The sequence below is a fragment of the Thermobia domestica genome, chromosome 5, assembly GCF_964235325.1.
Source record: "Thermobia domestica chromosome 5, izTheDome1.hap1.1, whole genome shotgun sequence".
NCBI lineage: Eukaryota > Metazoa > Arthropoda > Insecta > Zygentoma > Lepismatidae > Thermobia > Thermobia domestica.
In genome coordinates this window covers 115,072,053-115,098,069 of record NC_137458.1, presented here as the reverse complement: position 1 = coordinate 115,098,069, position 26,017 = coordinate 115,072,053, and the positions used below count along the sequence as shown (strand labels likewise).

Below are 26,017 nucleotides of genomic sequence, written 5' to 3'. Positions count from 1 at the left end.
AGATTCTGGGACTTTTTTTTCTTTAATAATTTTTCCTTCTTAATTTAGTATAAAGAATTAACTTCGCAGAGTGGTGGCTATTTATCTGCAGATTTTATATACAAATCTTAAGGTTATTGACATAATTTTCATCAGTGTCATGTTTGGTAGTGCTTTTCATATATCCCAAATATCGTTAACTTAGTTTTCCTGGTTTATTTTTCACAGCAAACTTATAAAAACATTTATTTGCTATTAATATATTTCCGTAAGTTAAAAAATAAATTACTTCTATGTTTTGTTAAGGAATTTGTTTAGTTATTTGAAATATTCTACTCGTGATTTGTCCCAAGCCTTCGGCCCGCTGTACAATAACTGTTATATTTAACATTTCAATTGTTTCCTTGTTTGCTCACTAACTCCACATGATAGTTATGCAATTATTCAAATAATTCCTTATACACAACAGTATGATTTATATCATTTAGTAAACAAATTATAACCTGCAGGCAGGTGATAGTGCAGGTAGCAACGCTTACTAGTGTAACGCAGAAAATGAAGAACTGAGATGTTTGTTGTTTATTACTAGGATTCTTAATATATTTTCTATAACAATTATCTTTTCTTACCCAAATGTTGAAATTAAAATAATATCAAACTTCTGCAGGTGGAAAGATATAGTTATTTCCAAAGCTAAATCAAGTTTTCTTATCAGCAGTAAAACTGTCAAAAGGTTATTAGCGGCCACGTGCGGTTTGCCAATCAGTTGGATGTTGTAGATATTATAAACTTAGTTGCTCTCCCTGTCGCCAGGGTAAACAACGAAGATTAACTATTCTCTGTACTCAGTGTTGCAAACCAATAAGCAGATAAATAAAACAAGAATTACCACAAGTCATTTAACGAAGTAATTTTCTCTCCTATTAATATAATAATAATAATAAATGATAGTTTTTACGTTCGAGCCGTTTCGGACTATTGTGCATTTTCGGCAATGCTCGGAAAATAGAATCGATCCTATTTCGCCCGTTGGACCGATATTGTATTTTTACCCGTATGAATTGGGTTTGCCCGACTGACCCTATGAATAGGGTTGGCTCGTTTTTATGATAATCTCGTTTTTATGAAAACAATTTTAGTCTGTCATTAATGTAAATGGTGTGTTGTTTCACTTTATTATCGTAACACAAATTGTTCTATTTATCATGTACGAACTCGCAACAATTCTATTCGGTCAAATAGTCAAAACAGGCCAAACGGGTTTATCAGGTCTAACGGTCGAGTAAACCAAAGGTAACGGGTATCGGGCGGGTACCTGTTTACCCGAAAAGTTCAATCATTAATTATAGGTAGTCATGTTTCGTCACCTCGTGAGCCGGTCACGCCCCATCAGTCCTCAACGAGTTCATCTTCGAGACGTGTGACTCCGAATTGGTCTGGAGGACACAGTGTAGAATTTCGCAACGATGTTTTTTCTTAAATAAGGGCCGCCACTGGAGATATTTCGGAAAATATTCTAGTGAAAAGTCATCTGGTTCGTGAGAACGAGGGAATGCAAGCGTAAGATGACAAGATCTATTTGATTTCTTATTCAGTTGCCAAAAGAACAGTAAATACAAAATAACCGTAAAACATCTGTAACAACTACAATGTTTGCCAATAAATAACTTGGATTAGCAGTAATAGAATTTAGGTTAATCATTTATATTATCAATCACAACATGTACATAAATGAACACAAGTAACACAATCTATTAAAGTCGCAATCATATGTATAGTTACTGTAGAGTCATATTGTCCAACATATGACGAAGCTTATAATTCATACACAAAACTAGATGTACATGCACATAGTCCAGCATAATGAACATGAAACTTGAAATAGAAGCAAGTAGCTTGAAGATGAATAATAAGCGTGCGACAGAAGTAACTTCAGCATGTGGTATTGTGTTCAGTACAGTAAGCCTGCTACGTAGTGAACACAATACCACGGAATCTGATCTTTCCAACAATTTTCTTAATAAAGAAAAGCATTTAAAAATTGTATTGCACGCAATACGCAGGGCCTCAGGAGGGTATAGAGGTTGTTCAGCCTACGTTTGGCCGATTTCGTTCCTTTCCCTTCCCGGGCAGAATAGATTCACCCGACCTGGCTCGTGGCGTCCTGCAGTGTTGTGCAGTGGCTTCCTGGGAACGGAGTTGTTTTTCCGCGCGGACAACAATAACGCTCAAAACAGGACCATTGATGTGAGTGTTGTGTTAAATTTGTTTCCAAGTGTGTGGGTTTCTGCTCTGTGACCAAAATGCCGCTCAAACTAAGCCGGTTTTGGGAAGGCTATGTTGCGGCTCTTTATGACGCCCACTTTAGTGTTTCTGTCATTAGAAAACAGTGCAAGAAGAATGATTGCAACATCAGTTTAAATGGAATAAAAAATGTTATTAAAAAGCTCCACCATTTCGATCACCAACGAAGTTGCCTAGGAAGCGGGAATGTACCAAGGCCACCTCCACCATGCAGAGGAAACTTCGCAAAATGGCAATGCAAGAAAATCCGCCAACACAAAGGTGTATGGCTAATCGTCTTGACGTGTCTTTGCGAACTGTGAGCCGGACGTTACACCATCAACTCAAGCTGGAAAAAGTCATGAAAGCTCGCGGCCATCTTCTCACGGATGCCCACCAAAAGGAACAAAAGTGAAACGCCCGGAAGCAGTACGAACGGCATCTGGCAAAACAAAGGTGGATGTATGTCGTAACGCTCGATGAAGCATGGATTTACCTTTTACTGCGGCAACCCGAGAGCCATCATGTACCGAGAGAAAGGCGCCAAGAACTTCAGAAGGTGGGTCCGTATCTGTAAAGAATCCTTCCTAAAAGGGTTCATGGTCGTTACTGGCTACTGTTACCGAGGTAAACTGCAAGATTCGTAGGGTGGCGAAGAACTGCAAAATAAATTCGCAGTATTTTCAGGAGCAGATCATGCAGCCGATCTACGAGCATGAGGTTCCAACAATGTACGGAAATGACGCCAATCTGGTGTGCATTCCCATGGACAAGGCCTCATCACATACCTCACGATCGTCCCTCGCATTCTACAGGGAGATGGAGGAGGCAAGTGGTATACAGGTGATACCTTTCAATGAGGTACCTGTTGAATTTCCAGATGCTAGTCCTATGGACTATTGTGGATTTGGACTGCTGAAGCGGGCTTTGGGAAAACGGCGTGTGACAACTGTGGAAGGGCTTTGGAAAGCAGTGCAAAGGGAATGGGACAAGATTCCCCTTTCAGTTCTTCAGAAAAGCCTATTACAGTGGAAATTACGCTGTCGGGCTATTGTTAGGAACCAAGGGAAACACATCGAGCACTTACGGACCTGGCGCCATGAATTCTTCTAAGTTTTTAGGTAAGTCGAAATTGGCCAGATGTAGACTGAACAACCTCTGTATTAGACAAACTGTAAACAGAGTAGATTAGGTTTCGTAGGAAAACAAATAGCGTTGGGTATAACCAGTTGGTGTCCTTAGTTAACTAGGTCTAGAAGTAACATGTATATATATTACGCTTAGCATCAGACGACAAGGAAACAAAATGTCGCAAGTCACGCTGTTATTAGCCGTGAGCGGTCCCGTACGTATAAGCAGCATAAATTGTACGTGAATATATATACAGTTTATTATTAGCTTAAGTTTCGCAATTAATTGTTGGGGGCGCGGTGGCTCAGTGGCAGAGCGTTCACCTCCGGTACTTGGGGTCCTGGTTCGATCCAAGCTCGCGCCATGTGGACTTTGTGGTGGACAAACACCGTACTCGTGGGTTTTTCTCGTGGTTCTCCCACTTTCTTCATTCCACTACTTCATTAATATCTCATCATCACCGTCTCCTTTAGCCTAACCGGCATAACCGTGGGACGTAAACTGAAAGATTTCATTTTATTTCATTTCATTTACTTCATAACATTTCATTTGCATTCATAATTGACGATTATTTCATTTCGATCACTCGCTTTAACTAACTGGTTTTATTCACGTGAACAGGAGTTGCTATATGCTATTTATATGGACTAGAGTTAACTTAAGTACATGCATGTATTTCGTGACTCGTTATATCCTACATTTATTCCTGCATAAGACTTGATTGGTGTGACAATAATGCGTGAGCTATAAGAATTAAAGTTATCTGAAACATTCATTAGCATTAATATGCATAAACATGAACGTTATGGCTGTAAATAATATTGACATACGTGCTTTCCAACATAATTTCAAGCAATAAGAAACGAGAATTTTGACGGTAATTTAGGTTAGTTTAAATTACGGTTCGCCGAATTATCACAGGGGATCAACTCCTGAATTGGTTTATTTAGAATTTCATTGTTCTATTATTCAGCATGATATAACTGCTCAAATTCAACAAACAATAATTAATAACATTTAAAATCGGTTAATATGAAGAATAAGGGTGCACACAGACAAAATCACATAAAATGCTGTAATGGATCATACAGGTCCATTACAAGATTAAAATCATAATTAAGAGCTCTAATTGTTTGCATTCACTTTTTTTCTTTAGTTAGCTGAGCAATGAACTTGCAGTTATATAAATTAAAATGATCAAATTAAATTATTGCATTATATTATTGCAATAAGCATGAATGTGATTTACTATTAGGAGTTAGCGTGATGCATTAACATTAGTCTTTTATAAATAGCATTGTTATTATTATTATTATTATTATTATTATTATTATTATTATTATTATTATTATTATTATTATTCGACAGGCCATTTGTCTATAATGAAAATTTAAAATTTTTTTTAAGAAAAAGAAATGGTTAAAAAGCATTCTATTAAGAACAAAGCTCCTCATATTTATTAATGTATGTAGGTTAATATCTGAGTAATAAAGCTATCATTATTAATTTTCTGTGTGTAGTATCGTAATTTGCAGTTCACCCAGTTTTTATACACCTGATGAATCACATTAGAAAGAGACTGACCAATTATTGACCTACCTAACTATATCATAAAGCGAAAAATAATTTACTTGCGAGCAGAGCAGACAAACAAGCAGAATCTTTATTAAGCCTACTGCTAATATTATTATCATTAACTAAATTCCTGGCGCAACAGCCCTTAGGAAGGCTGGACTTATGGCACTCATTCCTGTGGAGTGATGTGTTAGCAGATCGGCTACCTTCGCCGGTAATGCTGGCTTCCTAGACTGCAGTTCGCTACTTTTTTCTTTCAAGTAGTTTCCCAACTGTCCTCACGACACTGGGTGGACGCCGCAATGCCAACACCGTCTGGTAAGTACGAATGGTCACACCTATCTTTCCTCTGACCAGACCCGGCATGCCTAACTTCGCTGATCTCACGGGGAGTGACATCCCAGTATAGCTAGGAGGTTGGTAATGCAATAAATGCATATTGAAATAGTGAGGAAATTAGCTAGGAAATATAGAGAAGTACTAAACTGACTCCCTGGAGATACGGTCCACGAGGGTCTGTGCCTGACCAATGGCGTAATACAACCACCATCAGCTATGCACTGAAAATATTCGAGATAAAAAGATCTCGGTTTTTGAACTGTGTTGCTATTCCTTTACGCAGTGCTAGAAGTGGAAGATCTAAGGAAGTATACCCCGCATACTCTCCCTCTTCTATTCAGAGCATTGCCTTTACGTCACTTATGGAGAAAACATAATGCAATGGCTTGGATCGGGAGGAGAGAAGTTTTGCTCTATACTTCCCGACATAAATCACATTAAAGTAATTTGTGTTTTAAGCTGAACAAAGTAGAATCAAACAGCTTTCATATATTGTCACATGACGTGGGCTGATTGTAAAGCCTAGCAACAGAATTGTACGTTCTTCAATCACGCTGTAAAAGCTACGGATGTCAGATGGAACAAACGGTGTAGAATGCTACTATGATAACCGTAATGCGGTTAACCATACTGAGAGTTGAATACAGTTCTAACTGAGTTGGAGCGGCAACGCCGGAATCTAGTTACAAAGGACTTATGGTAGGGACAAGTAAACCCTTAGATCTTGACCTTCGAGGAAAAAATTGGTTGTTCTGTCGCGTACTATAGTTTATAAATCGTTATCCGGTCATATACGCAATTTTATCACATAGCTTTTCTACTATTAATGCCTTTTTCATTGGCTAATGTTTCTCGTTTCAATTTGCAAAAATTGTAACGTGGAAAGGACAGAAGAAGAGGCCAAGTCATATATATATATATGACTGTCACATGACGTGGGCTGATTGCAAAGCCTAGCAACAGAATTGTACGTTCTTCAATCACGCTGTAAAAGCTACGGATATCAGACGGAACAAACGGTGTAGGATGCTACTATGATACTGCAGTATATATATATATATATATATATATATATATATATATATATATATATATATATATATATACTTATTTTTTAAAAAAATATATATGCAACCTATCGCCGTGAGATTGTCCCGAGGCAACAGCATCTTGTTAGTCACGCAGTACAGCAATGTCGTCGAACGTAGTCTGATGCCGCCGAAATTGCACAGATTCTGGGAGGGGTTCATTGTGGCCCTTCCCGACGCTAAATTCACTGCGTCGCGCATCGTAGAAATGTGTAAAGTGCATAATTTTCGTGTAGGTCGTGCCACTATGAGTCGTATTATATGAAAATATGCAGCCGAGTTCTTGGGCCCACCACACCGACGCTAGCAGCTAGAACCTTTTCCCAACGGGGTTCATGATTGTGGCCAGTTCCCAACAGTCGGAGCGAAACATCAAAATAAATGCTGTATACTATTAGATTTATATCCTGATTGAAATGTATCAGAATGAAATTCCAGCACTGTACAGACAAGATGTCAAGCAGGTTGAAGTGCCCCAAGACAAGGCATCCAGCCACACAGCTAAAACGTCGCTCGAATTCTATCTCGGTATGGAACAGGAAACTGGAATTTCGACAATTCCCTTCCCTGACATTCCTGTCCAAGAGTCCGGATGCCAGCCCAATGGAAAATTGTGCTTTCGGATTCATCAAGCGGGACCTATCCCATCGTCGAGTCCGCACTGTTACTGGCTTGTCGGAAGCCTGTGACGAGGTGCGGGATGCAATACTAATGGTTCAGCTGTAACGCAGTCTCCTCAATGGAAACTCCGATGCAGGGCAATAGTCAGTACAGGTGGCCTGAAGATGAAATACAACCGCTGGCGGAACAGGGCATTTCGTATGTTAATTGGCACATTTAAATTCAGCTCAATATAAATGAATCAACATCAATACAAACGAACGATATATTGTAAAATTTAAAATGACAAAAAAAAAATAAATAAATAAATAAATAAAAAAAAATAAAAATAAAAAATAAAAAATAAAAATAAAATAAAATCTTACATCAAGTGATTCGGAAGTTCATCATAAACATCTTCGAACATCTCCCTCCAATTGCATTTTGGTAAATCCCTTGTCTTTTTAAATGCTTGTAAAACCTAAAAAAGAAATCAAAAAAAGAACTTGAATGTAATATATATAATATTCTCCACACATTAGACTGCTTTTTTAGGTAATATAAACTGGTGATTTGCAGGCATGAGGATTATTTTCGACATAAATTTATCTGTGCTGATGCCCAAGATAAATTACATAAAATAGTTTTTTTTTTTTTTTTTTTTTTTTTTTTTTTTTTTTTTTTTATGAAATTGCACTCTGGTTTACCACCAGTTTTGTTCTCTGCGTTAAAGGATATGATCGCATATGCATAGTAGAAATGTGGCTATGTTACTAAGTTTGGAAATGTTCCTGAGACTCTGTTGACAATGTGCGGTGACCATAGTGACTGTTCCCAAGAAGAGTGTGAACAAGGAGCGTTTGTGAAGTGTTTGTACTGTTCCATCCTGCTCTGTCCTGATCACTTCCTTCTGCAACCATATCATCACCCCTGAATATGTCGGAACATACCAACTTCATATCGAGTGTGCGGCTAGGGCGAGAAATGTACGTATATTATCTATGGCTTTTCTGTTGTATGAATTGATGAATTATGTTAAAATATTTTGCGCCTGTATACTACTGGTAACCTGAATGTAGTGTGTTTTTTCTTGGTCGTTGTCTCACATGCAGTTTCCTACAATCTCAACTGACACACATCACATTAATCTTCGCGAATCGATCCTGACGTACTTTCTTGACACAGATATGACCTTTTGTGCCACAGTTTTTCTATACTCTTTTCAAGCTCTGCATCGTCGTTTCTGTGGTTTGGAAAGCATGCAGGATTTTATGCAGTGTTGTAACCCCAAGACAGTTCTTTTTTACACTTCTCAGGAACGGTTCGAGATATCAAGTCCACATAAACGCGCTACAGGAAGACTTGCTGTAAACATTTCAGCAGTATGTCCCATGGGACGTCTTCTTTCTATGGCTACTCTAACATGTGCCCTTTTTTGGGTGATTCTTGTATTAAGTCCGTTCATCACTGGATGCTGTGCATGCTGTGATCTACTCCCTATTGTACACACGTTCCTTCTGTAGTCTTGTTGATGTACATTTGTTCGTTTCTCTGCACGAACCCCATAATTTCTCAGCTTTAGAGCTTCATACCTCCCTTATTTGGCAACAATGATACCCAAATTACTTTCACTTTTTATGCCAATTGTTTTAATCCCATAAAATGGTATACGTTCTATTTTAAAATCTATAGGTTTGTGTTGGGGTGGCGACACTGTTTGTGTGACACTACTGCAATGTTCTTGGTCACGTGTCAACCTCCCGTAGGTATCAGGTTACTTACACACATTTTTTGCTTCCTCCGGCGTTTTTGGGGTATAACTCGGCACAGCCTCACCCGTCACCGTCTGGTATATGTATTATACACAGCGGATAAGCAACGCATTTCCGCATCGAGTGACTATCACCACTACAATTAGTGATCCACAATTGTCAGGGTACCAATTTTCATCAATATCTTGTTGTCATGGTTCGCATACATTCCTTGTTAGTACAATTCTAATATATTTAAGAAAATCCCTTATATGTTCAACTATACTCAATATACTAGTTTATAACCGCTACCAGGTTATAGAAGGATTTTTTTGTGGACGCCCTGTATATTTTGTGAAGACAGTGATTATTATTTTCGATTTGTACTTTATTCTGCAACGCATATAAGTTCTTTCTTTGGTGGGAATTGCTTCTTTCCCACACAATTGGACAAAGAAGTCTTTCATCGTTTTTTCACATATATATTTAAAACGTTGCTTTCGCTGAGAACATTTCAGTTAGTGACTAACCATTTCAGTGTTTCTCCCTGACTCATTATATGCATAGTATATATTCTATAGTCAATGGGAACTGAATTAAGTGTTTTCTTTAATCGCTTATGGAAACATTATAATAGATTGGAGAAATACGGACTGACCAGATGTTTCAGTAACCAAAGTGGCACCAACTGTGTTGTTTCGTAGCCCGTTATCTGTACTTTCTCACGCCAGTGTTATCGCCGTGTCTAGTGCATTATGGGCAGTTGACTAAAATTAACAGAAATTGTTTTCTATATTCTGTTGGTATGTGCATACAGGTGAGTTAACTGAGTAATTTTTGAAATGAACTGCCAACACTTTTCTGTTGACCATTGCAATCCGTAGCTTGAGCTTGGACGCTCAGGGAGTTTGACTCCAGGTCTGGAAGATGCAACCACGCATCTCGCGTTGAACTTCAAACATAAGTTGTGTTAAGGGGCACAAGCTATTTAGCCGGTGAAGGACGATTTCTTACGGCTAGCCCCAATCAGTGAAATCCCAGGTCCTCAGACCTTGTGCGTTTCAAAAGTTATATTCGCGCCCTCCAATATCAGAATTCAACTGTGAAGACCTTCTTTTCGTTTATTTACTCAAGATTTACTTTTACGCTGCAGGACTTTTCAGCGTAACAACTGGGTTCATCGTGGGACGATCCAGACAACTTTTCCCCAGTGCGAATCCCCCAAGTGTGTTCATGGTGTGAGCAAAGTACTTATAGTGATACCTAAATTATAATCATATATACATAGAAAGGGCTATATCTCCCGAATAGGGCAAAACGTAATTTCAGCGGCAAAATTTATTAGTGTCCAGTGTTGTATTCATTTCTCTTCGTTATTTTTTTCAAAATAGTGTTCTAATAAATAAGTATAGTGTCATTTAACCCAGTGTGTTTTCGTTGTATGTATGAATGGTGTTTGTGTGCGTCATGGTCTGGATGACCGTCTGATCGTCCGTGAGGTTTTCGAGACGAGACACCCGAACCTCTCGGCGCCTAATGCTCATCTCATTATTGAGACCGACGAGCTTTTTGGGAAACAGTTTGTAACCTTTCTTGGAGAGGTCTTCGTCGTCCTGTCCAGGTAAGTTAAAGTATCAGGAGTATACTTATTGGTAATACCACGAGCCAAGGACAGCGAACAGAACCACGCCGGTTACAAATAAATGGACCACGAACTGAGATTGGTTACAAATAAATGACGCCCGAACTATCGACCCGAATCGAGACCGTTGGTGCTCGAATACTTATAAGATCAATATTTTAATATACGATTTCTCTTTCAGCTTAGTACCAGTAATCTGAAAAAAAATCTCTTTCAGGTGATTTTAATCATGTTTTTGTGATAGCCTAGTTTATTTTTGTCCAAGATGGCAGAGCAGGAAGTAGATTTTCTTACTAAGATAGATATAAATTTTGATAAATTAAGGGAAAATATTATACAGGAACTTGAGAGATACTTAATAGAATGTAAAGAGTCCCGTGCTGAGAATAAAGAAAACCTAGCTAGATTAGAACGAAAAGTAGATGAGAATAAAGAAAATTTTGTTGAATTAGGTCAGAATATAGACGCTTTACGGGACGTGTTTCGTGAAAATAGTCAGCAAACGGAAAATGCTGGAAACAAAACACCGGAATGCGAACCCCAGTTACAGTCAGACGTTCCCACTGGATACGAAACACCGGAATTTGAACCTCAGTTAGTGACTCATATTCCTAGTGTAAACAAAACATTGGAATTGAAACCTGAGCTAGAGACTAATATTCTTAATGAAAAGGAAACGCAGGAATCTGAACTCCAACCAGAGACAGGTAGTCTAAACCAACCTCGTAACAAATCTGGCAACGATTTTATCTATTCAGAATCTAGTGACGCCGCTAATAGTAGTAGTAGTGACAATTGCGAACATATGATTGTACACGACAGAGGTCGTAAGCGCACAAGAATAACTACCACAAACCACAGAGAGAAAAGGCGCAAACGAGATTACAGTTATAGCAATAGGCAAAGATACGCAGACCGGAGCGTAAACAATACGAAATTTAAAGGGAATCAGAACCAAGACCGCACACGAAAAGGTAGTAACAGAAACAGAAGGAGTCGTAAATCACGGCCACGTAGCCTGAGTTATCACAAACGAGATAGGAAACGCAACTTGTGTGAGAACATTAAGAGTATTTCTGTACGTAGTAGTAATCACTGTAAGAATAGACGAACAAATCGTGATTATCAAAGTCGAAATAGTAATCATAGGAAAAAAAAAAAAAAAAGGTAACCAAGACTGTATGTTGATACAAATTTTTCTCCCAGGATTAGCGACTCATTTCTAGGCAATAAACATTCATTCATTTTTCTTCCTTTTTGCTTTTAGTTTTGGATCAGAACACCTGGATACGAAAAGGAGAACTACGCATTTCTTTTAAACTCATTTTTGCTTTCAGCTTTTAACTGTTCAGCAAAGAGAAGATAACACGTTTTCTTTCTTTATTTTGATAAGATAGTCGCTGCATTTTCGAACACCTGTGTTTATGGTTACGAATAACGGGTGATACACAGCTGATTAATTCTTTTCCTCTTTTTGTCTTTGCTCCGTGTAGCACTTCATACCTCAGTCAGCTGTGCATTTGTGTTGCAAACCTTATCACTGACTTGCTATTAGTTTAATGTCATTATTTTTTTCTTGTTTTCATTTCAGATGTTTGAATTTAGAGTTTTTAGTAAATAATTAACGTATCGCATACGTAGGGGAATTGCATTTTAAAAGCAATTTGAAATCTTGGCGCGATTTCCGTACCCTCAGCCAGTGGGAAGATATTTTGGCCTTATAACATATTTTTATTAAATGTTTTAAATTTTAAATCCCTTTTTAGGATCCTTTCCCACTTTCGAAATTCTTAAATATGTTATTACATGTTATTTAGAATTAATGTTTGATTTTCTTTTAGAAAAAAAAATGTATCGAGATGCCCAGGATAAGAAAATTTTTAGTTGTTAGTTACGTATATATTTCTGTATTTGTAAATGAAACTTAGTATGTAATCTCATGCGTAGAATATGAAACTTTACATTTATAATCAATGTTAAATTTCTTTTCAGTGTTAACCTTAGTTTTTCGTTTTTATTTTAATAGTAACCTGTAACTAGATATGTGTATTCTTAATTTAAATTTTTTAGTATATTTATACGTCTAGTAATATTCTAGTGAATGTTTTAATGTTTATGAATCGTAACTATATTGTGTACTTGTATGTTAAGGTGTTGTAATTTTTTTTTATTAATTTTCAGAAAGCTATATTTTAATCACAGTATGTCCCAAAACTATTTGGAATTTTTTTTAGTAAAATTGTTTTTGTTATGGAGGATTTTTTAAATCAACATGGCCAAAGATTTTGGAATATAAATCTTTAGGTTTCAGCCATAACAAACAGTATGGAGGATTTCCTTCAGAAATCAACATGGCCAAAGATTTTGGAATACAAACCTTTAGGTTTCAGCCATACTGCTAATGACGGATGATTTTCTTCAAAAATCGACATGGCCCATTATTTATGAGGTTTCAGCCGTCTTTGAGATATTGAAATAGAGCTTGAAAAATAAACTTATTTTCTTTCTTTCCAACAGCATGAAGCCATAATGTTTTATGAAAAATTACTTTGTCAATTATTTCGTATGCTCGATGACTGAATTTTAATATGTTAATAAGACCATTTTGAATATTTGTAGCGAAGATGCCTAAGGAAGCTTGTTACAACTGTTTTGTAGGGAATTTAATTGGATGTTTCAGACCAACCAGAAAGTTGTAATGTCGTTGACTATATTTTTGTTTGTATCCCATGTTTTTCTTTTAGTAGGTCTCATGTATTTTGTCTTTTAGAGACATATTTTACGATGCTACGAGAGCATTTGTATTTTGTGTGTTTACACATTTTTCTAGGTGGAAGACGTATGTTATGTTCCAGGGAACATACGTGTATTTTACTGAATATTAGTGTTGATATTTCAGTTATGTATAGAAACATTTTGTAAGTGCCTATGGTCGCAGGCCTTTCCTCGTTTCTAGTTTTTTTTGCCTCGCAGGTGTCGATGGCATATTTTGTGTGTAAGTACGTGTAGTATTACACATTTTTCCCACCTATGGTTTTGGTCAATTCATGGCATAATGACCATTTATTTTCAGGAATGTTTGGACTAGTGAGTCAACTTCCTTGACTTAGACCTTCGAAAAACTTGGATCAATATTGAATAGTTTTCAACACTTTATTAATAAATTCTTTGCAGATAATACCCATCTATTCTGATAACCCTACAATGTTTATGTTTTTGGAAGTGAACAACGACCATTATTCTAGGCCTAAGCTAATAATAACTTTGTTTCAGAATGAAACCATTTGTTGTATTGAGCATTATTGAATTAAAGTCTCGATTTTCACGACGAGCAGATGGCATTTGATCTTATGGCGTGCCAAATTTTCTTCATACATGTCAACGAAATCACGATCTTTTCTTTGATATGCAGAATCATGCTTGTTTCTTGGAATTACTATGAACGTCAATTTTGACACTTAAGTTTATTTTTTTTATTTTTGAAAAACGATTTTTCGTTCTTTTCTGCCAAACAACACGAGGCACAGTTAAAAAAAAAAAAAAAAAAAAAAAAAGGACATACAGGTGAAAATCTTATTTTGTTTATATATTGTCAGTTTATCATGTGTTTACATTTCCATTCATTTTACTTTTTCCATGATTTTCATATTTTTCAAATATATTAGAATGATATCGAAACTTTAACAATAATTTTAATATTTCAGTACCTTTAATATGTTTTGCTATTTGCTTATTCATTCACATTTTGATATTTTAAATACAGATATCAGTATATTTACTAATTTTTATTGAGATATTTGATAATTCTTCAAGTCGATGTTTTCATGAATAGTTATCGTGTGTGTATATTTATTTCATATTACACAAAATAAAGTGATCGAAACGGAACACTTAAACATTTTACGAAAAGAATTTATTAGTGTTAAAAAAAAAAAAGAGCATTTAAATAGCCCTATAACGTATTTACCTCATATTATATCAAATAAAGTGATCGAAACGGAACACTTAAACATTTTACGAAAAGTATTTGTGTGTTTAAAAAAAAAAAAAAAAAAGTAAGAATTAAATAGCCCTATAAACGCTTTCTGCGAACTTTAAAAAAAAAAAAAAAAAAGTTATCATACAGGTGTTTCAACCGTACTTCGCTTCTCACACCAGTGTTAAAAAAAAAAAAAAAAAAAAAACTCCCCTTTTTCCCTCATCAACTCATCGTTGGAGAATCATGGAGGATACTCACACAGGAAGACAGCATGGTTTCAACATGTGAAGTAACGGAAGATAAGGAAACTCAACTGCACCAATTGTTCAAGAGGATCTTATTACTTCATGGAACATTTGGATTGGACATTGCTCATGCAGGAACCTCATCATGTTGTAGTGAGTGAACAAGTTACTTAATTATTTTAAATAGCCCTTTTTCAGGTGAACAACCATTCATCGTTTATGCACGTAAGTCTCACACCATATGACAGTGTTGCCAACTAACTAATTTTAAATTTTCAGGTGAAAAACCTAATTTTATTCATACCTCGTCAGACGGCCAAGGGTTCTCAACCCGTCCACGTGTGCACTTGACAGGTCGTTCCACGTTTCAGACGCCATATATAACCGCTACCAGGTTATAGAAGGATTTTTTTGTGGACGCCCTGTATATTTTGTGAAGACAGTGATTATTATTTTCGATTTGTACTTTATTCTGCAACGCATATAAGTTCTTTCTTTGGTGGGAATTGCTTCTTTCCCACACAATTGGACAAAGAAGTCTTTCATCGTTTTTTCACATATATATTTAAAACGTTGCTTTCGCTGAGAACATTTCAGTTAGTGACTAACCATTTCAGTGTTTCTCCCTGACTCATTATATGCATAGTATATATTCTATAGTCAATGGGAACTGAATTAAGTGTTTTCTTTAATCGCTTATGGAAACATTATAATAGATTGGAGAAATACGGACTGACCAGATGTTTCAGTAACCAAAGTGGCACCAACTGTGTTGTTTCGTAGCCCGTTATCTGTACTTTCTCACGCCAGTGTTATCGCCGTGTCTAGTGCATTATGGGCAGTTGACTAAAATTAACAGAAATTGTTTTCTATATTCTGTTGGTATGTGCATACAGGTGAGTTAACTGAGTAATTTTTGAAATGAACTGCCAACACTTTTCTGTTGACCATTGCAATCCGTAGCTTGAGCTTGGACGCTCAGGGAGTTTGACTCCAGGTCTGGAAGATGCAACCACGCATCTCGCGTTGAACTTCAAACATAAGTTGTGTTAAGGGGCACAAGCTATTTAGCCGGTGAAGGACGATTTCTTACGGCTAGCCCCAATCAGTGAAATCCCAGGTCCTCAGACCTTGTGCGTTTCAAAAGTTATATTCGCGCCCTCCAATATCAGAATTCAACTGTGAAGACCTTCTTTTCGTTTATTTACTCAAGATTTACTTTTACGCTGCAGGACTTTTCAGCGTAACAACTGGGTTCATCGTGGGACGATCCAGACAACTTTTCCCCAGTGCGAATCCCCCAAGTGTGTTCATGGTGTGAGCAAAGTACTTATAGTGATACCTAAATTATAATCATATATACATAGAAAGGGCTATATCTCCCGAATAGGGCAAAACGTAATTTCAGCGGCAAAATTTATTAGTGTCCAGTGTTGTATTCATTTCTCTTCGTTATTTTTTTCAAAATAGTGTTCTAATAAATAAGTATAGTGTCATTTAACCCAGTGTGTTTTCGTTGTATGTATGAATGGTGTTTGTGTGCGTCATGGTCTGGATGACCGTCTGATCGTCCGTGAGGTTTTCGAGACGAGACACCCGAACCTCTCGGCGCCTAATGCTCATCTCATTATTGAGACCGACGAGCTTTTTGGGAAACAGTTTGTAACCTTTCTTGGAGAGGTCTTCGTCGTCCTGTCCAGGTAAGTTAAAGTATCAGGAGTATACTTATTGGTAATACCACGAGCCAAGGACAGCGAACAGAACCACGCCGGTTACAAATAAATGGACCACGAACTGAGATTGGTTACAAGTTAAAGGTGTGACATTAATTGCACATTTTATAAAAATACCCGGAACGGACTACAATTAGTCTAGCTCTTGTTCACCGTGTTACAAGTCGGTGTAAGTGAAATAACCACTAACCTTATATCCCGAAAGTGTTTCTTACTTTAATTATATAAATTTGACCCGGGTCTTCGTACAGTAAGTAACTTCTCTCCTGCTAGTAGACGTTTCCTTGAATGTTTATCAACGAAAGGGACATTCTTGAAACACCAAAACTACGAATCTGACGAAATAGTAACCGTTTTCTATCTTTCTTTTTACCTTTCTTTTCTTTTCAGTTTGTAGAAACTCATACAACTTTACTTTCGGGGTTATGTTATTCAATAATGTAGATGATGAAAATAATTATTTACAGAGATGTATCACTAATATGTACAAATGTTCGAACACATTTTCTTCCAGTGCAGCTGCGCAAAATGAGGTCATATTTACACAAAAATATTTTCGCACTTATTCACAATCTGCTTGCTGAAATAACTAAACTGAACCTTTCTTCTATGAAATTTTTTGTTACTTCTTTGGTAATTTTTTTAAATTAAAAACTTAACGAAAAATAATTTAGTGCCAACTATACTGTTTTTCCAGTAGTCTGTGTTTCGGAAAGAAAGCTGCGCTAGAAGAAAAAACACCGTTCTAAGCAGAATGGAGTACCAGAACCAAATTTAATTATGCACAGTGGAAAGCTTTCTGGAACGTTTGTACAGGTATGACTCAAAAATAATTTTAAAAGGGTATTATTTTCGAATTGTAATTTTACAATTTGTTACATTTACATATTATATCATCTCATTTATGGTTGAGATAGCCTTTATCATTTTCTTTTTTAAAAATAAAAAGGAGACTCAAATACGATTTTATCCGCGTTCGTAAACAAGGATGAAATACATTACCTGTATCTGTCTGATGGCCTGTCTTCCTTAAATGCCTGGATAAACTTGAAGTGGGAAATCCCTCGAATCCTTCACATGTTCTTTCACTCTAGTTGATATTTTTTTCTTTTGTCATACTTTTGTAGGAATTCGACCATGAACAAAGAAAAACATACGTTCGTGAAGTTGTTAACTCTTCCTCATAGTAATTTTTAAATCTGGATAGTGTTTTCGAAACTGGTTTAGATTTTACAGAAAAACTTATGCCGAATTTAGATTCACTGTTGTGCAGTTTTTCAAAAATACCAGACCAAAGAGGTTTAAAAAAATCAATTTCTCGTTCTTTTGGAGAACTGTTTTTTGTGACCTAATGTGAAATTCCCGTGCAGTCTTCTTCCTTTTTTCTAGGTTGTAAACATAGAATCCATTGTTCCTTCTTAAATCAAATAGTATCTGTAAATGTTGATAAAGTTCAGATTCTTCAGAGATGATACAGAAAGCTCGCAGAAAGAAGTTCTTCCATAATTCTCTTTTATTGGAATTAAATGCGCTGAATCTTTGTGTACGAAATAACCACATGCCATTTCCTTCTTATATACTGGGGTAAAGAATTTGTTGTTCTGCTCAAATTTTTAGATCACGAAAATTTAGGTCTATTCATGTTTCATCTTGCAACGTAAATTTTACAATTTTATAGCTTATTTTAAATAATATGTATCTTATAGCGTCCAGTAAATCAAGTTGGTGAATTTTTCATGATTATCTAAAATCACTCCTGTTTATTGTGCAGGATAAAGTTGACTTGGGTTTGCCTCTCTTGGCAACAGTTGATTTTGTAACGGATCATTCTGATCGCGTGACATTGATTTTTACAGTTATCAATCGTGTGTTTTGTTAGTATTCCACGATGTTTAAAAAAAAAGGATGATTTGCATTTGTCTGGATGTTACCAGAATTTATTATTATTCTATATTGTACAACCGTATTCTAAAGCTGTACCGGGTATTCACCCGTTCGTGAAATTACAGGTAAATTTAAATTATATATAGTGCTTATCAAGGGTTATACATGACTAGACATATTTTTAAGTTCCAATATTTATAAAAGGATGAGGGTTCATAAGGGGGGTGTTTGGCTCTAAGGAGTTAAATATTATGAGTTGTGTATTTATAAAGTAGGATCATCAGTATAATAAAATATACACAAATTAAAGCCAAAAGGGCCGCGGTGGCTCAGTGGTAGAGCGTTCACCTCTGGTTCGATCCCAGCCCCCGCCAAGTGAACTTTGTGGTGGACAAACACCGTGTGCGTGGGTTTTCTCGGGGTTCTCCCGTTTCCTCCCACTTTCTTCATTCCACCATTTCATTCATCACTCATCATTGCCGTCTCCTTTAGCCTAACCGGCATAACCGTGGGACGTAAAACTTAAAGATTTCATTTCATTTTCATTAAAGCCAAAATATTGTAATCGCTTAGCTGAATACACTGAAACATTCTTAGTGCAACAAATCAAAAAATCGTAAAACATTGCTGTGGCTTGTACAATAATCAAAGAAAGTATGTGAAAACTATGCAGTAATTAGTACGAACCGTCGTCACACCTTTCTGCATTTTTAGACCAATGAGAAACGTCAGCATTCATGATGTAGGTGTGTGGAAGTAAAGAAGGACCTGATGCTTGTAAATGTTTTTGATAACTGCCACAATACAGCGGCTATATATGCACAACACCGAACTACTCGTGCACAAACCTTGTATTCGCAATACCAACCACGAATTAGAGGTGAAACACCGTTGTGATACTGAATCTATGCGTTGTATATTTGGAAGACGTGTGATGTGACTGTAGTTAGACATGAACAATATCATCGCGCTCTTTGTGAAAAAATAGTTCATAATGACCCAATTCACTCAAATACTTCTTTGTATAAGTGGCTTGCTTAATTTGATACACCCCAAGCGTCATATCGCGCAGCCCCTGAATGGTCAATCTTGGAAAGTGTTAGCGGACATCTTGTCCCAAGTACTATTGCGTTTTTTCCCAGTTTTCGGATTCTACTGATATTGGTAAATGATTAGGTTGATTTACCAAGGTTAGCATTCGTTCTGCGATGATCTCTTCTTCCGTATCACTTGAGATACGAGAAAGTCGAAAAGCATTGCACATAGCACAAATAATTCGAACAAACTCGCCAATCATGGGTGTCTGTGTTTGGCATTACCTGTCCCTGAGCTTTCCATCATTTGAATATACTGTTGACAGCTTCGATCACCCATCTAATACATGTAACCATTCATGACTCATTCGATTCATTTGTGGTATGCTGTTTCTTACTTGATAGGTGCCAAGCATATTGCAAATTCATTTCCATCTTTTCAATCCTTTTCTGTTATACAATCACAAACGACAATGTCGCTTTCAATGTTGTTAAAAAATACATAAAATGCCCCTTTTCCTCTTTCCTTGAAATGGAAGTTTAGAAAATGCCGAGACACCTGTCCGTTTATTTTTAGTGAGGAATTTATGTCAATTGGCTCGTGAGATGCTCTATTTCTCGCAGAAATTTTTAACCCTCAAAACTCCCTTACGATATGCTCTTTGATAAAAACCTAGCTTGATGTGGATATTATGTCCTAAAATTAATTTCAAATAGATCAGCCCTTTTCCCGTGATGCGATCACAAATAACAGACAACATAGTTATCAATATGGAGAAAATGACAGCCCGTTTAAAATGGGAATTTTCGAAATCGCTGGATACGTTTCTAATTTGACGAGCTCATGAGATACTCAAATTTCGTATAAATTGTGACCCCCGCTCACCCAATAACGATAAGTATTTTAATCAAATTGACATGGTAAAATCCCAGTTTGAGGTAGGTGACATCTACATTACAAAATCCATTTCAAGCAATTCAGATGTTTTCCCATGATTCAGCCACACCAAAAGTCCGGTGCCATAATTATGAGTAATGAATAAAGATGCGTTTAAAAAGTTGAAGAAAAATGTAAAGAAAGAAAGTTGTTGGAATGGTTTTAATCTGAAATGCTCGAATCTTTCCAATCGCATGTAACATCCTTACAGTGATTAGAGAAAAAAAATCTTTCCATACCCCCCCCCCCCACTCTTTCCTTTTTTACCATATAGATTTTTTTGTGCTTTCTTAAGCATCAGCGCTTTACCAAGAAAACCGAAATTCCAGTTAACAATTAAACGTAAAAAATCTTGTAGCATCGAATTTTCTTTCTTTGGGACCATAATAGTACAGATTATTATTTATAGAATCCTTTATATTTATTGAATTTATATAAGTTAAATAATTACTAGCAAATGCTAGCGGATATTTTTCCCTTCGTAACATCTGCCACAGGTGGCTAGAAGAAATGTCATTGGTTAGATTTTAGCTTCCAGATTTCTAGAAGCTGGGAGGAAGAGATGTAGAAGCGTCTTTTCTTCATATACCGTGGTGGAATTAACAAGCACTTTTTGGTTATCAAAATTTTTCAGTTTTAAAAGTTACCGGCATTGAATTTTCGACAGATGAATAACTAAATCTTCAAACTGTAAGTACAACAAATATGTTCGAATAATCAAAAGTCACAGATAGACAGCAATAGTGTTTTGGGATCGTAAAATTCAGACTTCGTTGAGTGAATAAGGACAGCCATATTTGGAAATTATTGAACATGTCTAATCGTTGAAATATAAAATTCTTCTGATTTACTTTTACTTTCGCTCACGTTTGATTTATGTATAACTGAAAGCAAACATAATTATTTTTTTTTTTTTATGTGACTTAAGTTCAAAATGGTACGAAGTATTGTTTATGTGAAGGTTGAACACGTAGCCATGCGGGGCTAAAGAGGGTGTTGAGTGCCAAAAAGGGTGTAATGTAGCTGGCTAAGTTTTCATTTCCTCCTTAGGAACCTTCGGTTCCTAGGTGAGTTTTGTGTTGTTTTCTTAACATCAGAACATTATGAAATGAAATAGTAGGACCTTAACCTACACACTCTCTCCCCATTTTCGCATGTTTGTCATTTATTCAAAACAATTCAAATATGGTTTCGTCATATAATATATATATATATATATATATATATATATATATATATATATATTAACAATAGCAAGAATTTTAATCCCACCATCCATCGGAGATTAATAATTATTTGGTTAATGATATTTTTATGTGTAGTGTATAAGTTTGTAATGTGTATTTATTATTGCTTTGGTTGGGATACACACTAGTGATTATAATGGACTTATAGTAATTTTGTTTATATATATGATTAGCCCGTTGACATGGTCACTTCTGTATTGAAATTTTAGTGCCGGGTTATTCTCGTGTTAGTAACCACTCTGAATTCGAATTTCTGTATATAGATATTTAGTCTGGTTCGTACTGTGAGTTCCCATGCGTGTTTTCTTCGCTGTGCGATGTTTCTTTGTCTCGTGGGGATGGTGATAGACTGCATCATGGATAATTTAGTGATGGCGAAGGGATGTGAACCACTGCAATTTAGTGAGGAAATCCAGGTGTTCGGAAATTTTGGTAACGAGTCGTTGTGTGTATATCGAATATTCATTTTCCTTGGACAAAGTGGTATTCGAGAGTGCTTAACGTGTCATTAAAAATTTTATCTGTTGTCACGTAAATTTAACTTTCAATAGTTAACTATTGCAGTAATTAAATCGCTTCGTTGTGCTTGGATAGTTTAGGATCCGTTCATAGTTGTAGATGTGGCGCTAGCAGCGTCGTATTCAAAACTGATTGTTGATATACAGAGCAAGTTAATAGATAGTAAATACAAGGATATTCAACAGAAGTTATTGATAGAAATAACAGAATATTTTACCGAATAGTGTGCGTATCGGTTAGTTTTCGCAGTAAATCTGTAATGCTTTGTTTATTGGAAGGTAAGCCTGAAATTTGATTAGCGATTTTCGAAGTAGTATGGTAAGATGTGAAGAGCTGAAAGTAGTAGGAATGATACATAATATTAGTTTAGAAGAATGGAACGGGAGTTTTCGAGGAGTATTTATATATATATTTTATCATATGTATACAATACCCTGGTGGTATTGTGTACATATGATAACCTTTATTACAATACAAATAGTGGCATATATTTATAAAAGCATATTATAGTATAGGATTATCGAGTCTATGGGCTATTTTGTGAATTGGTTGGTGTTTCGTAGTATTGACTAGTACTTGAGAATATAAATATGTTGATTTGTGATTATGAATATTAAGAATATAATAGGAACCCAACAAATAAAAATGTAAGCCCAGTAATGAATATGCATATGAGAGGCCACTAGATCAAGTGAGTGTGTGAATGCGATCGGAGTCTCCCAGACCTATCGTCGAATATTATAATTTCGGAAAAGATAATTCATAAGATTGGGTTGAGTGGAATTTAGTCGCAATTTGGTGTGTAAGTGAAGGGGAATAGTATAATAATGTCGATGCGTATTAATATCTTGCGAAACTTCCTAATACGTACGCATATTATTTAGTAATGTTAATATACCACATATATTTACAATTTTTTAATAACGAGGAAAATTCGGTGAGGAAAAAGTAATACAGGTTAACACATCCTATAGATTTTTTTTTATTATTATTTCGGTATTTTCCAGTTTTTTTGTCCCATAGGTTTTTTTTTTTTTTTTTTAATATAAGAATTAAGTACTTTCTTCCTACTTTGTTTTCATGTGAGAGAAAGTTTTCATCTCTTTGTATACTTCATGGCATTTGTCATGGTTCCTTCGGGGCAGAGCGATGTGGTGATGTGGGGGACATGTGTGTGGGCTCACAGTGGGAAAGTTTAACATTATTTTACATCACCGATGGACTTGTACTATAACTATCCGATTTAATTTCCAAGCTTTCCTCCGGACATGAAATTTCTCTTATTGAAGCCTGCTGACATTCTGGCTGCTTTGACAATAACGCAAATCCAATGTCAAATGTCGGGATGAATTGATAATGATGATGATTTAGAGAAAAAGAACATATTTACTTAGTTTATCTTTTGATTATATTATTTATTTACTTACATTTTTATTGAACGGGATTTTCTTTTCTGAAAATTTTCCTTTCTATTGTCTCCTTTGCTTTTAACCGACTTTTGGTGGTAACGAAGATTGTTTGTTATATAGATTTTTTTTTTTTTTTTTTTTTTTTTTGCAAATTCTAATTCTGAAGGTCGTCTAGCGGAGACGGAATAACTAAGGCGCAGGTACTAAGGGGGAACTTTCTAATGGTGGTCCTCCTTCGTATCTCTGCTTGGTCACAGACTTCTAGTGGGTTTCAGGATAGTGTAATCGGTCTGTATTGTGAGGACCGTACGTTTTTGGGATCTATGTCTAATTGTTTTGGTTTAAGTCAACAAATGGTTGCAAGTTTTATCATCTTCGACGACCTAAAATTGTTCGGTTTTTCATTTGCTACTTCGGTTCTTCTCTTTGTATTTCTGATCAACGATGACTCCAAGACGTCGATTATTCAAAATCTAAGAAGCTAGCGTTATTTGGAATGGGGAAAGGATAAATTTTAAGTTACTTGATATTTTATCGCCTTTGAGGCATTCGATGTTCGCTCTTTGATTTTGTTTTCTTTCTTATCTCTTTCCTTGAACTTTGCCATTTGTATATTCCTTGATATAAGTAATTTTTTTTATATTTATAATAGAGACATCTCTAACAGACATGTTACATATATATATCATTTAAAAGAACTTATAACTGAGGTTCTGAGATTTTAGTTCCGAAATGGGTTCAGGATCTTGGAAGTCGTTTCCATATTGCTGAGAAATTAGTCTCCTTTAAATATACCTGTAATCCGATATTCATAGTGGTTCCACAGATTATATTTCTGCCAGTTATAGCAAAATAGTATCCTTACCATCAGCTAGGCCTAGCTAATCACCAATAAGGAGGAATATTAATCACCTGCGTACGCAATTAACATTATTTTTTTTGATTTTGTAAACATACCTTGATGAATAAAAAAAAAACTGTTATTGAAAAAAAAACCTTGGGTTGGAAACTTGTGGAAGTTTTTTATTTTATTTTATGTATTATTTTTAATTTTTAATATTTATCGTCTATACGAGAATACTACTGTATAGATATACAAGCTTATGTTATTACGAATTTAAAAGCTCTTACTATAATATTTTTGTAACTAACTTAATATACCCTTTTACTAGACCGAGACTGAACAGCAGAATCTGTTGTTGAATGTAATTATCAGAAATGTTGTTTCATATCGTAATACCTATGTTTAAGACTTCTAGTTAATTAAATAAGAAAATCTTTTGTAAATTGCCTGTTGGCACTTCAATTTCAATTTTCTGCGCCGTCTCACTTAATCAGCGATGGGTATACTGACGACATTTTCTGGAATTATCTATATTACAAAATTTTAACCTCTATTCGAAACCAATTGATGGAAAATTAAAATAGTAACATTTATATTCGATATTGCCGTGTAAAGTCAATATTTTTGTATATGATTTCTCTGTACGGGCGAGAGTACCTTCAGGAACTATGAAAATTTTCGTAATCAGTGAAGAATCCGTAATAATCATTCCATCCCCCCCCCCAAAAAAAAAAAAAAAAAAAACACACCCAACTTGAAAGTTTAATTTGCGTCAATTTAGAGCGTTCATCTTTATAGAACAGTGTTTCCCTAGTTTCATTTGGAGTTGCCATAGTGCGAAATCACAGCCAATTTATTCTAGAAGTGCAAATAGTGACAGGTTAACACAGATATCCCAATATGCCGGAATCAAAATAAAGTTTGGAAATTAATTACTATATAATTTGGATAGACACGAATAATGTACTAAGAAGATATATAGATTATGAATCACCTTGAATTTAAGTATGCCCAAATTACAGTGAAATAAGTAGTGGCAAGGAATTAATAATTTACAGGAACTGTTATTTACTAAATTTTATTCATAAATACACCGTCTTCTTTGCAAATAGTTGGCCTAAAGATATATACATTGTTCTGCAATAATTTTGGAAGAATATGGAAAAATTTTAACATATTTAATGCGATGGAACACTTCCCTGAGAACTAAAGTTCAGAAATTTTGTGCTATAATTTTTGTGCAATTTTACGCAATGTTATTTAAAAATTTCATGAAACTTTCTTTGTCTAGTAAAGCCACAAAAGACTTTTTTTTTTTTTTTTTTTTTGTTTAACCACTAACTGTTTTGAAAATCATTTGATACTGCAAATTTTATGTGAAATACTGCTAAAACCATTTCCCTGTTTACTTCCGTTGTGGACGGAGGTATTTCTATTTTGAAAAATATTAATGTGTTTAGTTCGGAGTTTAATAATTTTTTTTTGAATATGTCAAATTATTAAATGTAAATAAAACTTCCAGCTGGAAAAATGTTTCTTTATTTACTATAATTTGTAGACCAATGCATCCTAGCAACTAATGGTGGTTTAGTAAAATTTTAATTTATTTGTGTATTTATGTATGTTAGGTTGATGTGATGGTGTGGATTTACTCCGATTTGGTGATAAAGAATATTTCAATAATGATATATATATATATATATATATATATATGAGTAAAATCTATACCCAGCTTAGGCATGCACTGAAGACAGTATCAATCGAGATTAAGAAGTAATATCATATTATTATTCATCTA

The 26,017-nt window shown here is 35.5% G+C and overlaps 1 protein-coding gene across 2 annotated transcripts in view; it reads right to left on the bottom strand.

Annotated features, from left to right (window-relative positions):
- Positions 1–26,017, bottom strand: part of BckdhA (Branched chain keto acid dehydrogenase E1 subunit alpha) — an 80,158-nt gene that overhangs the window by 1,950 nt on the left and 52,191 nt on the right. The window contains exon 8 of one of the 2 annotated variants that reach the window (XM_081758935.1): positions 7,382–7,476. The exons of the other annotated variant lie outside the window; for it this stretch is intronic. Within the exon in view, the coding sequence (XP_081615061.1) occupies positions 7,382–7,476 (95 nt within the window). The remainder of the gene's footprint in view (positions 1–7,381; positions 7,477–26,017) is intronic. 2 annotated transcript variants of the gene reach the window in all.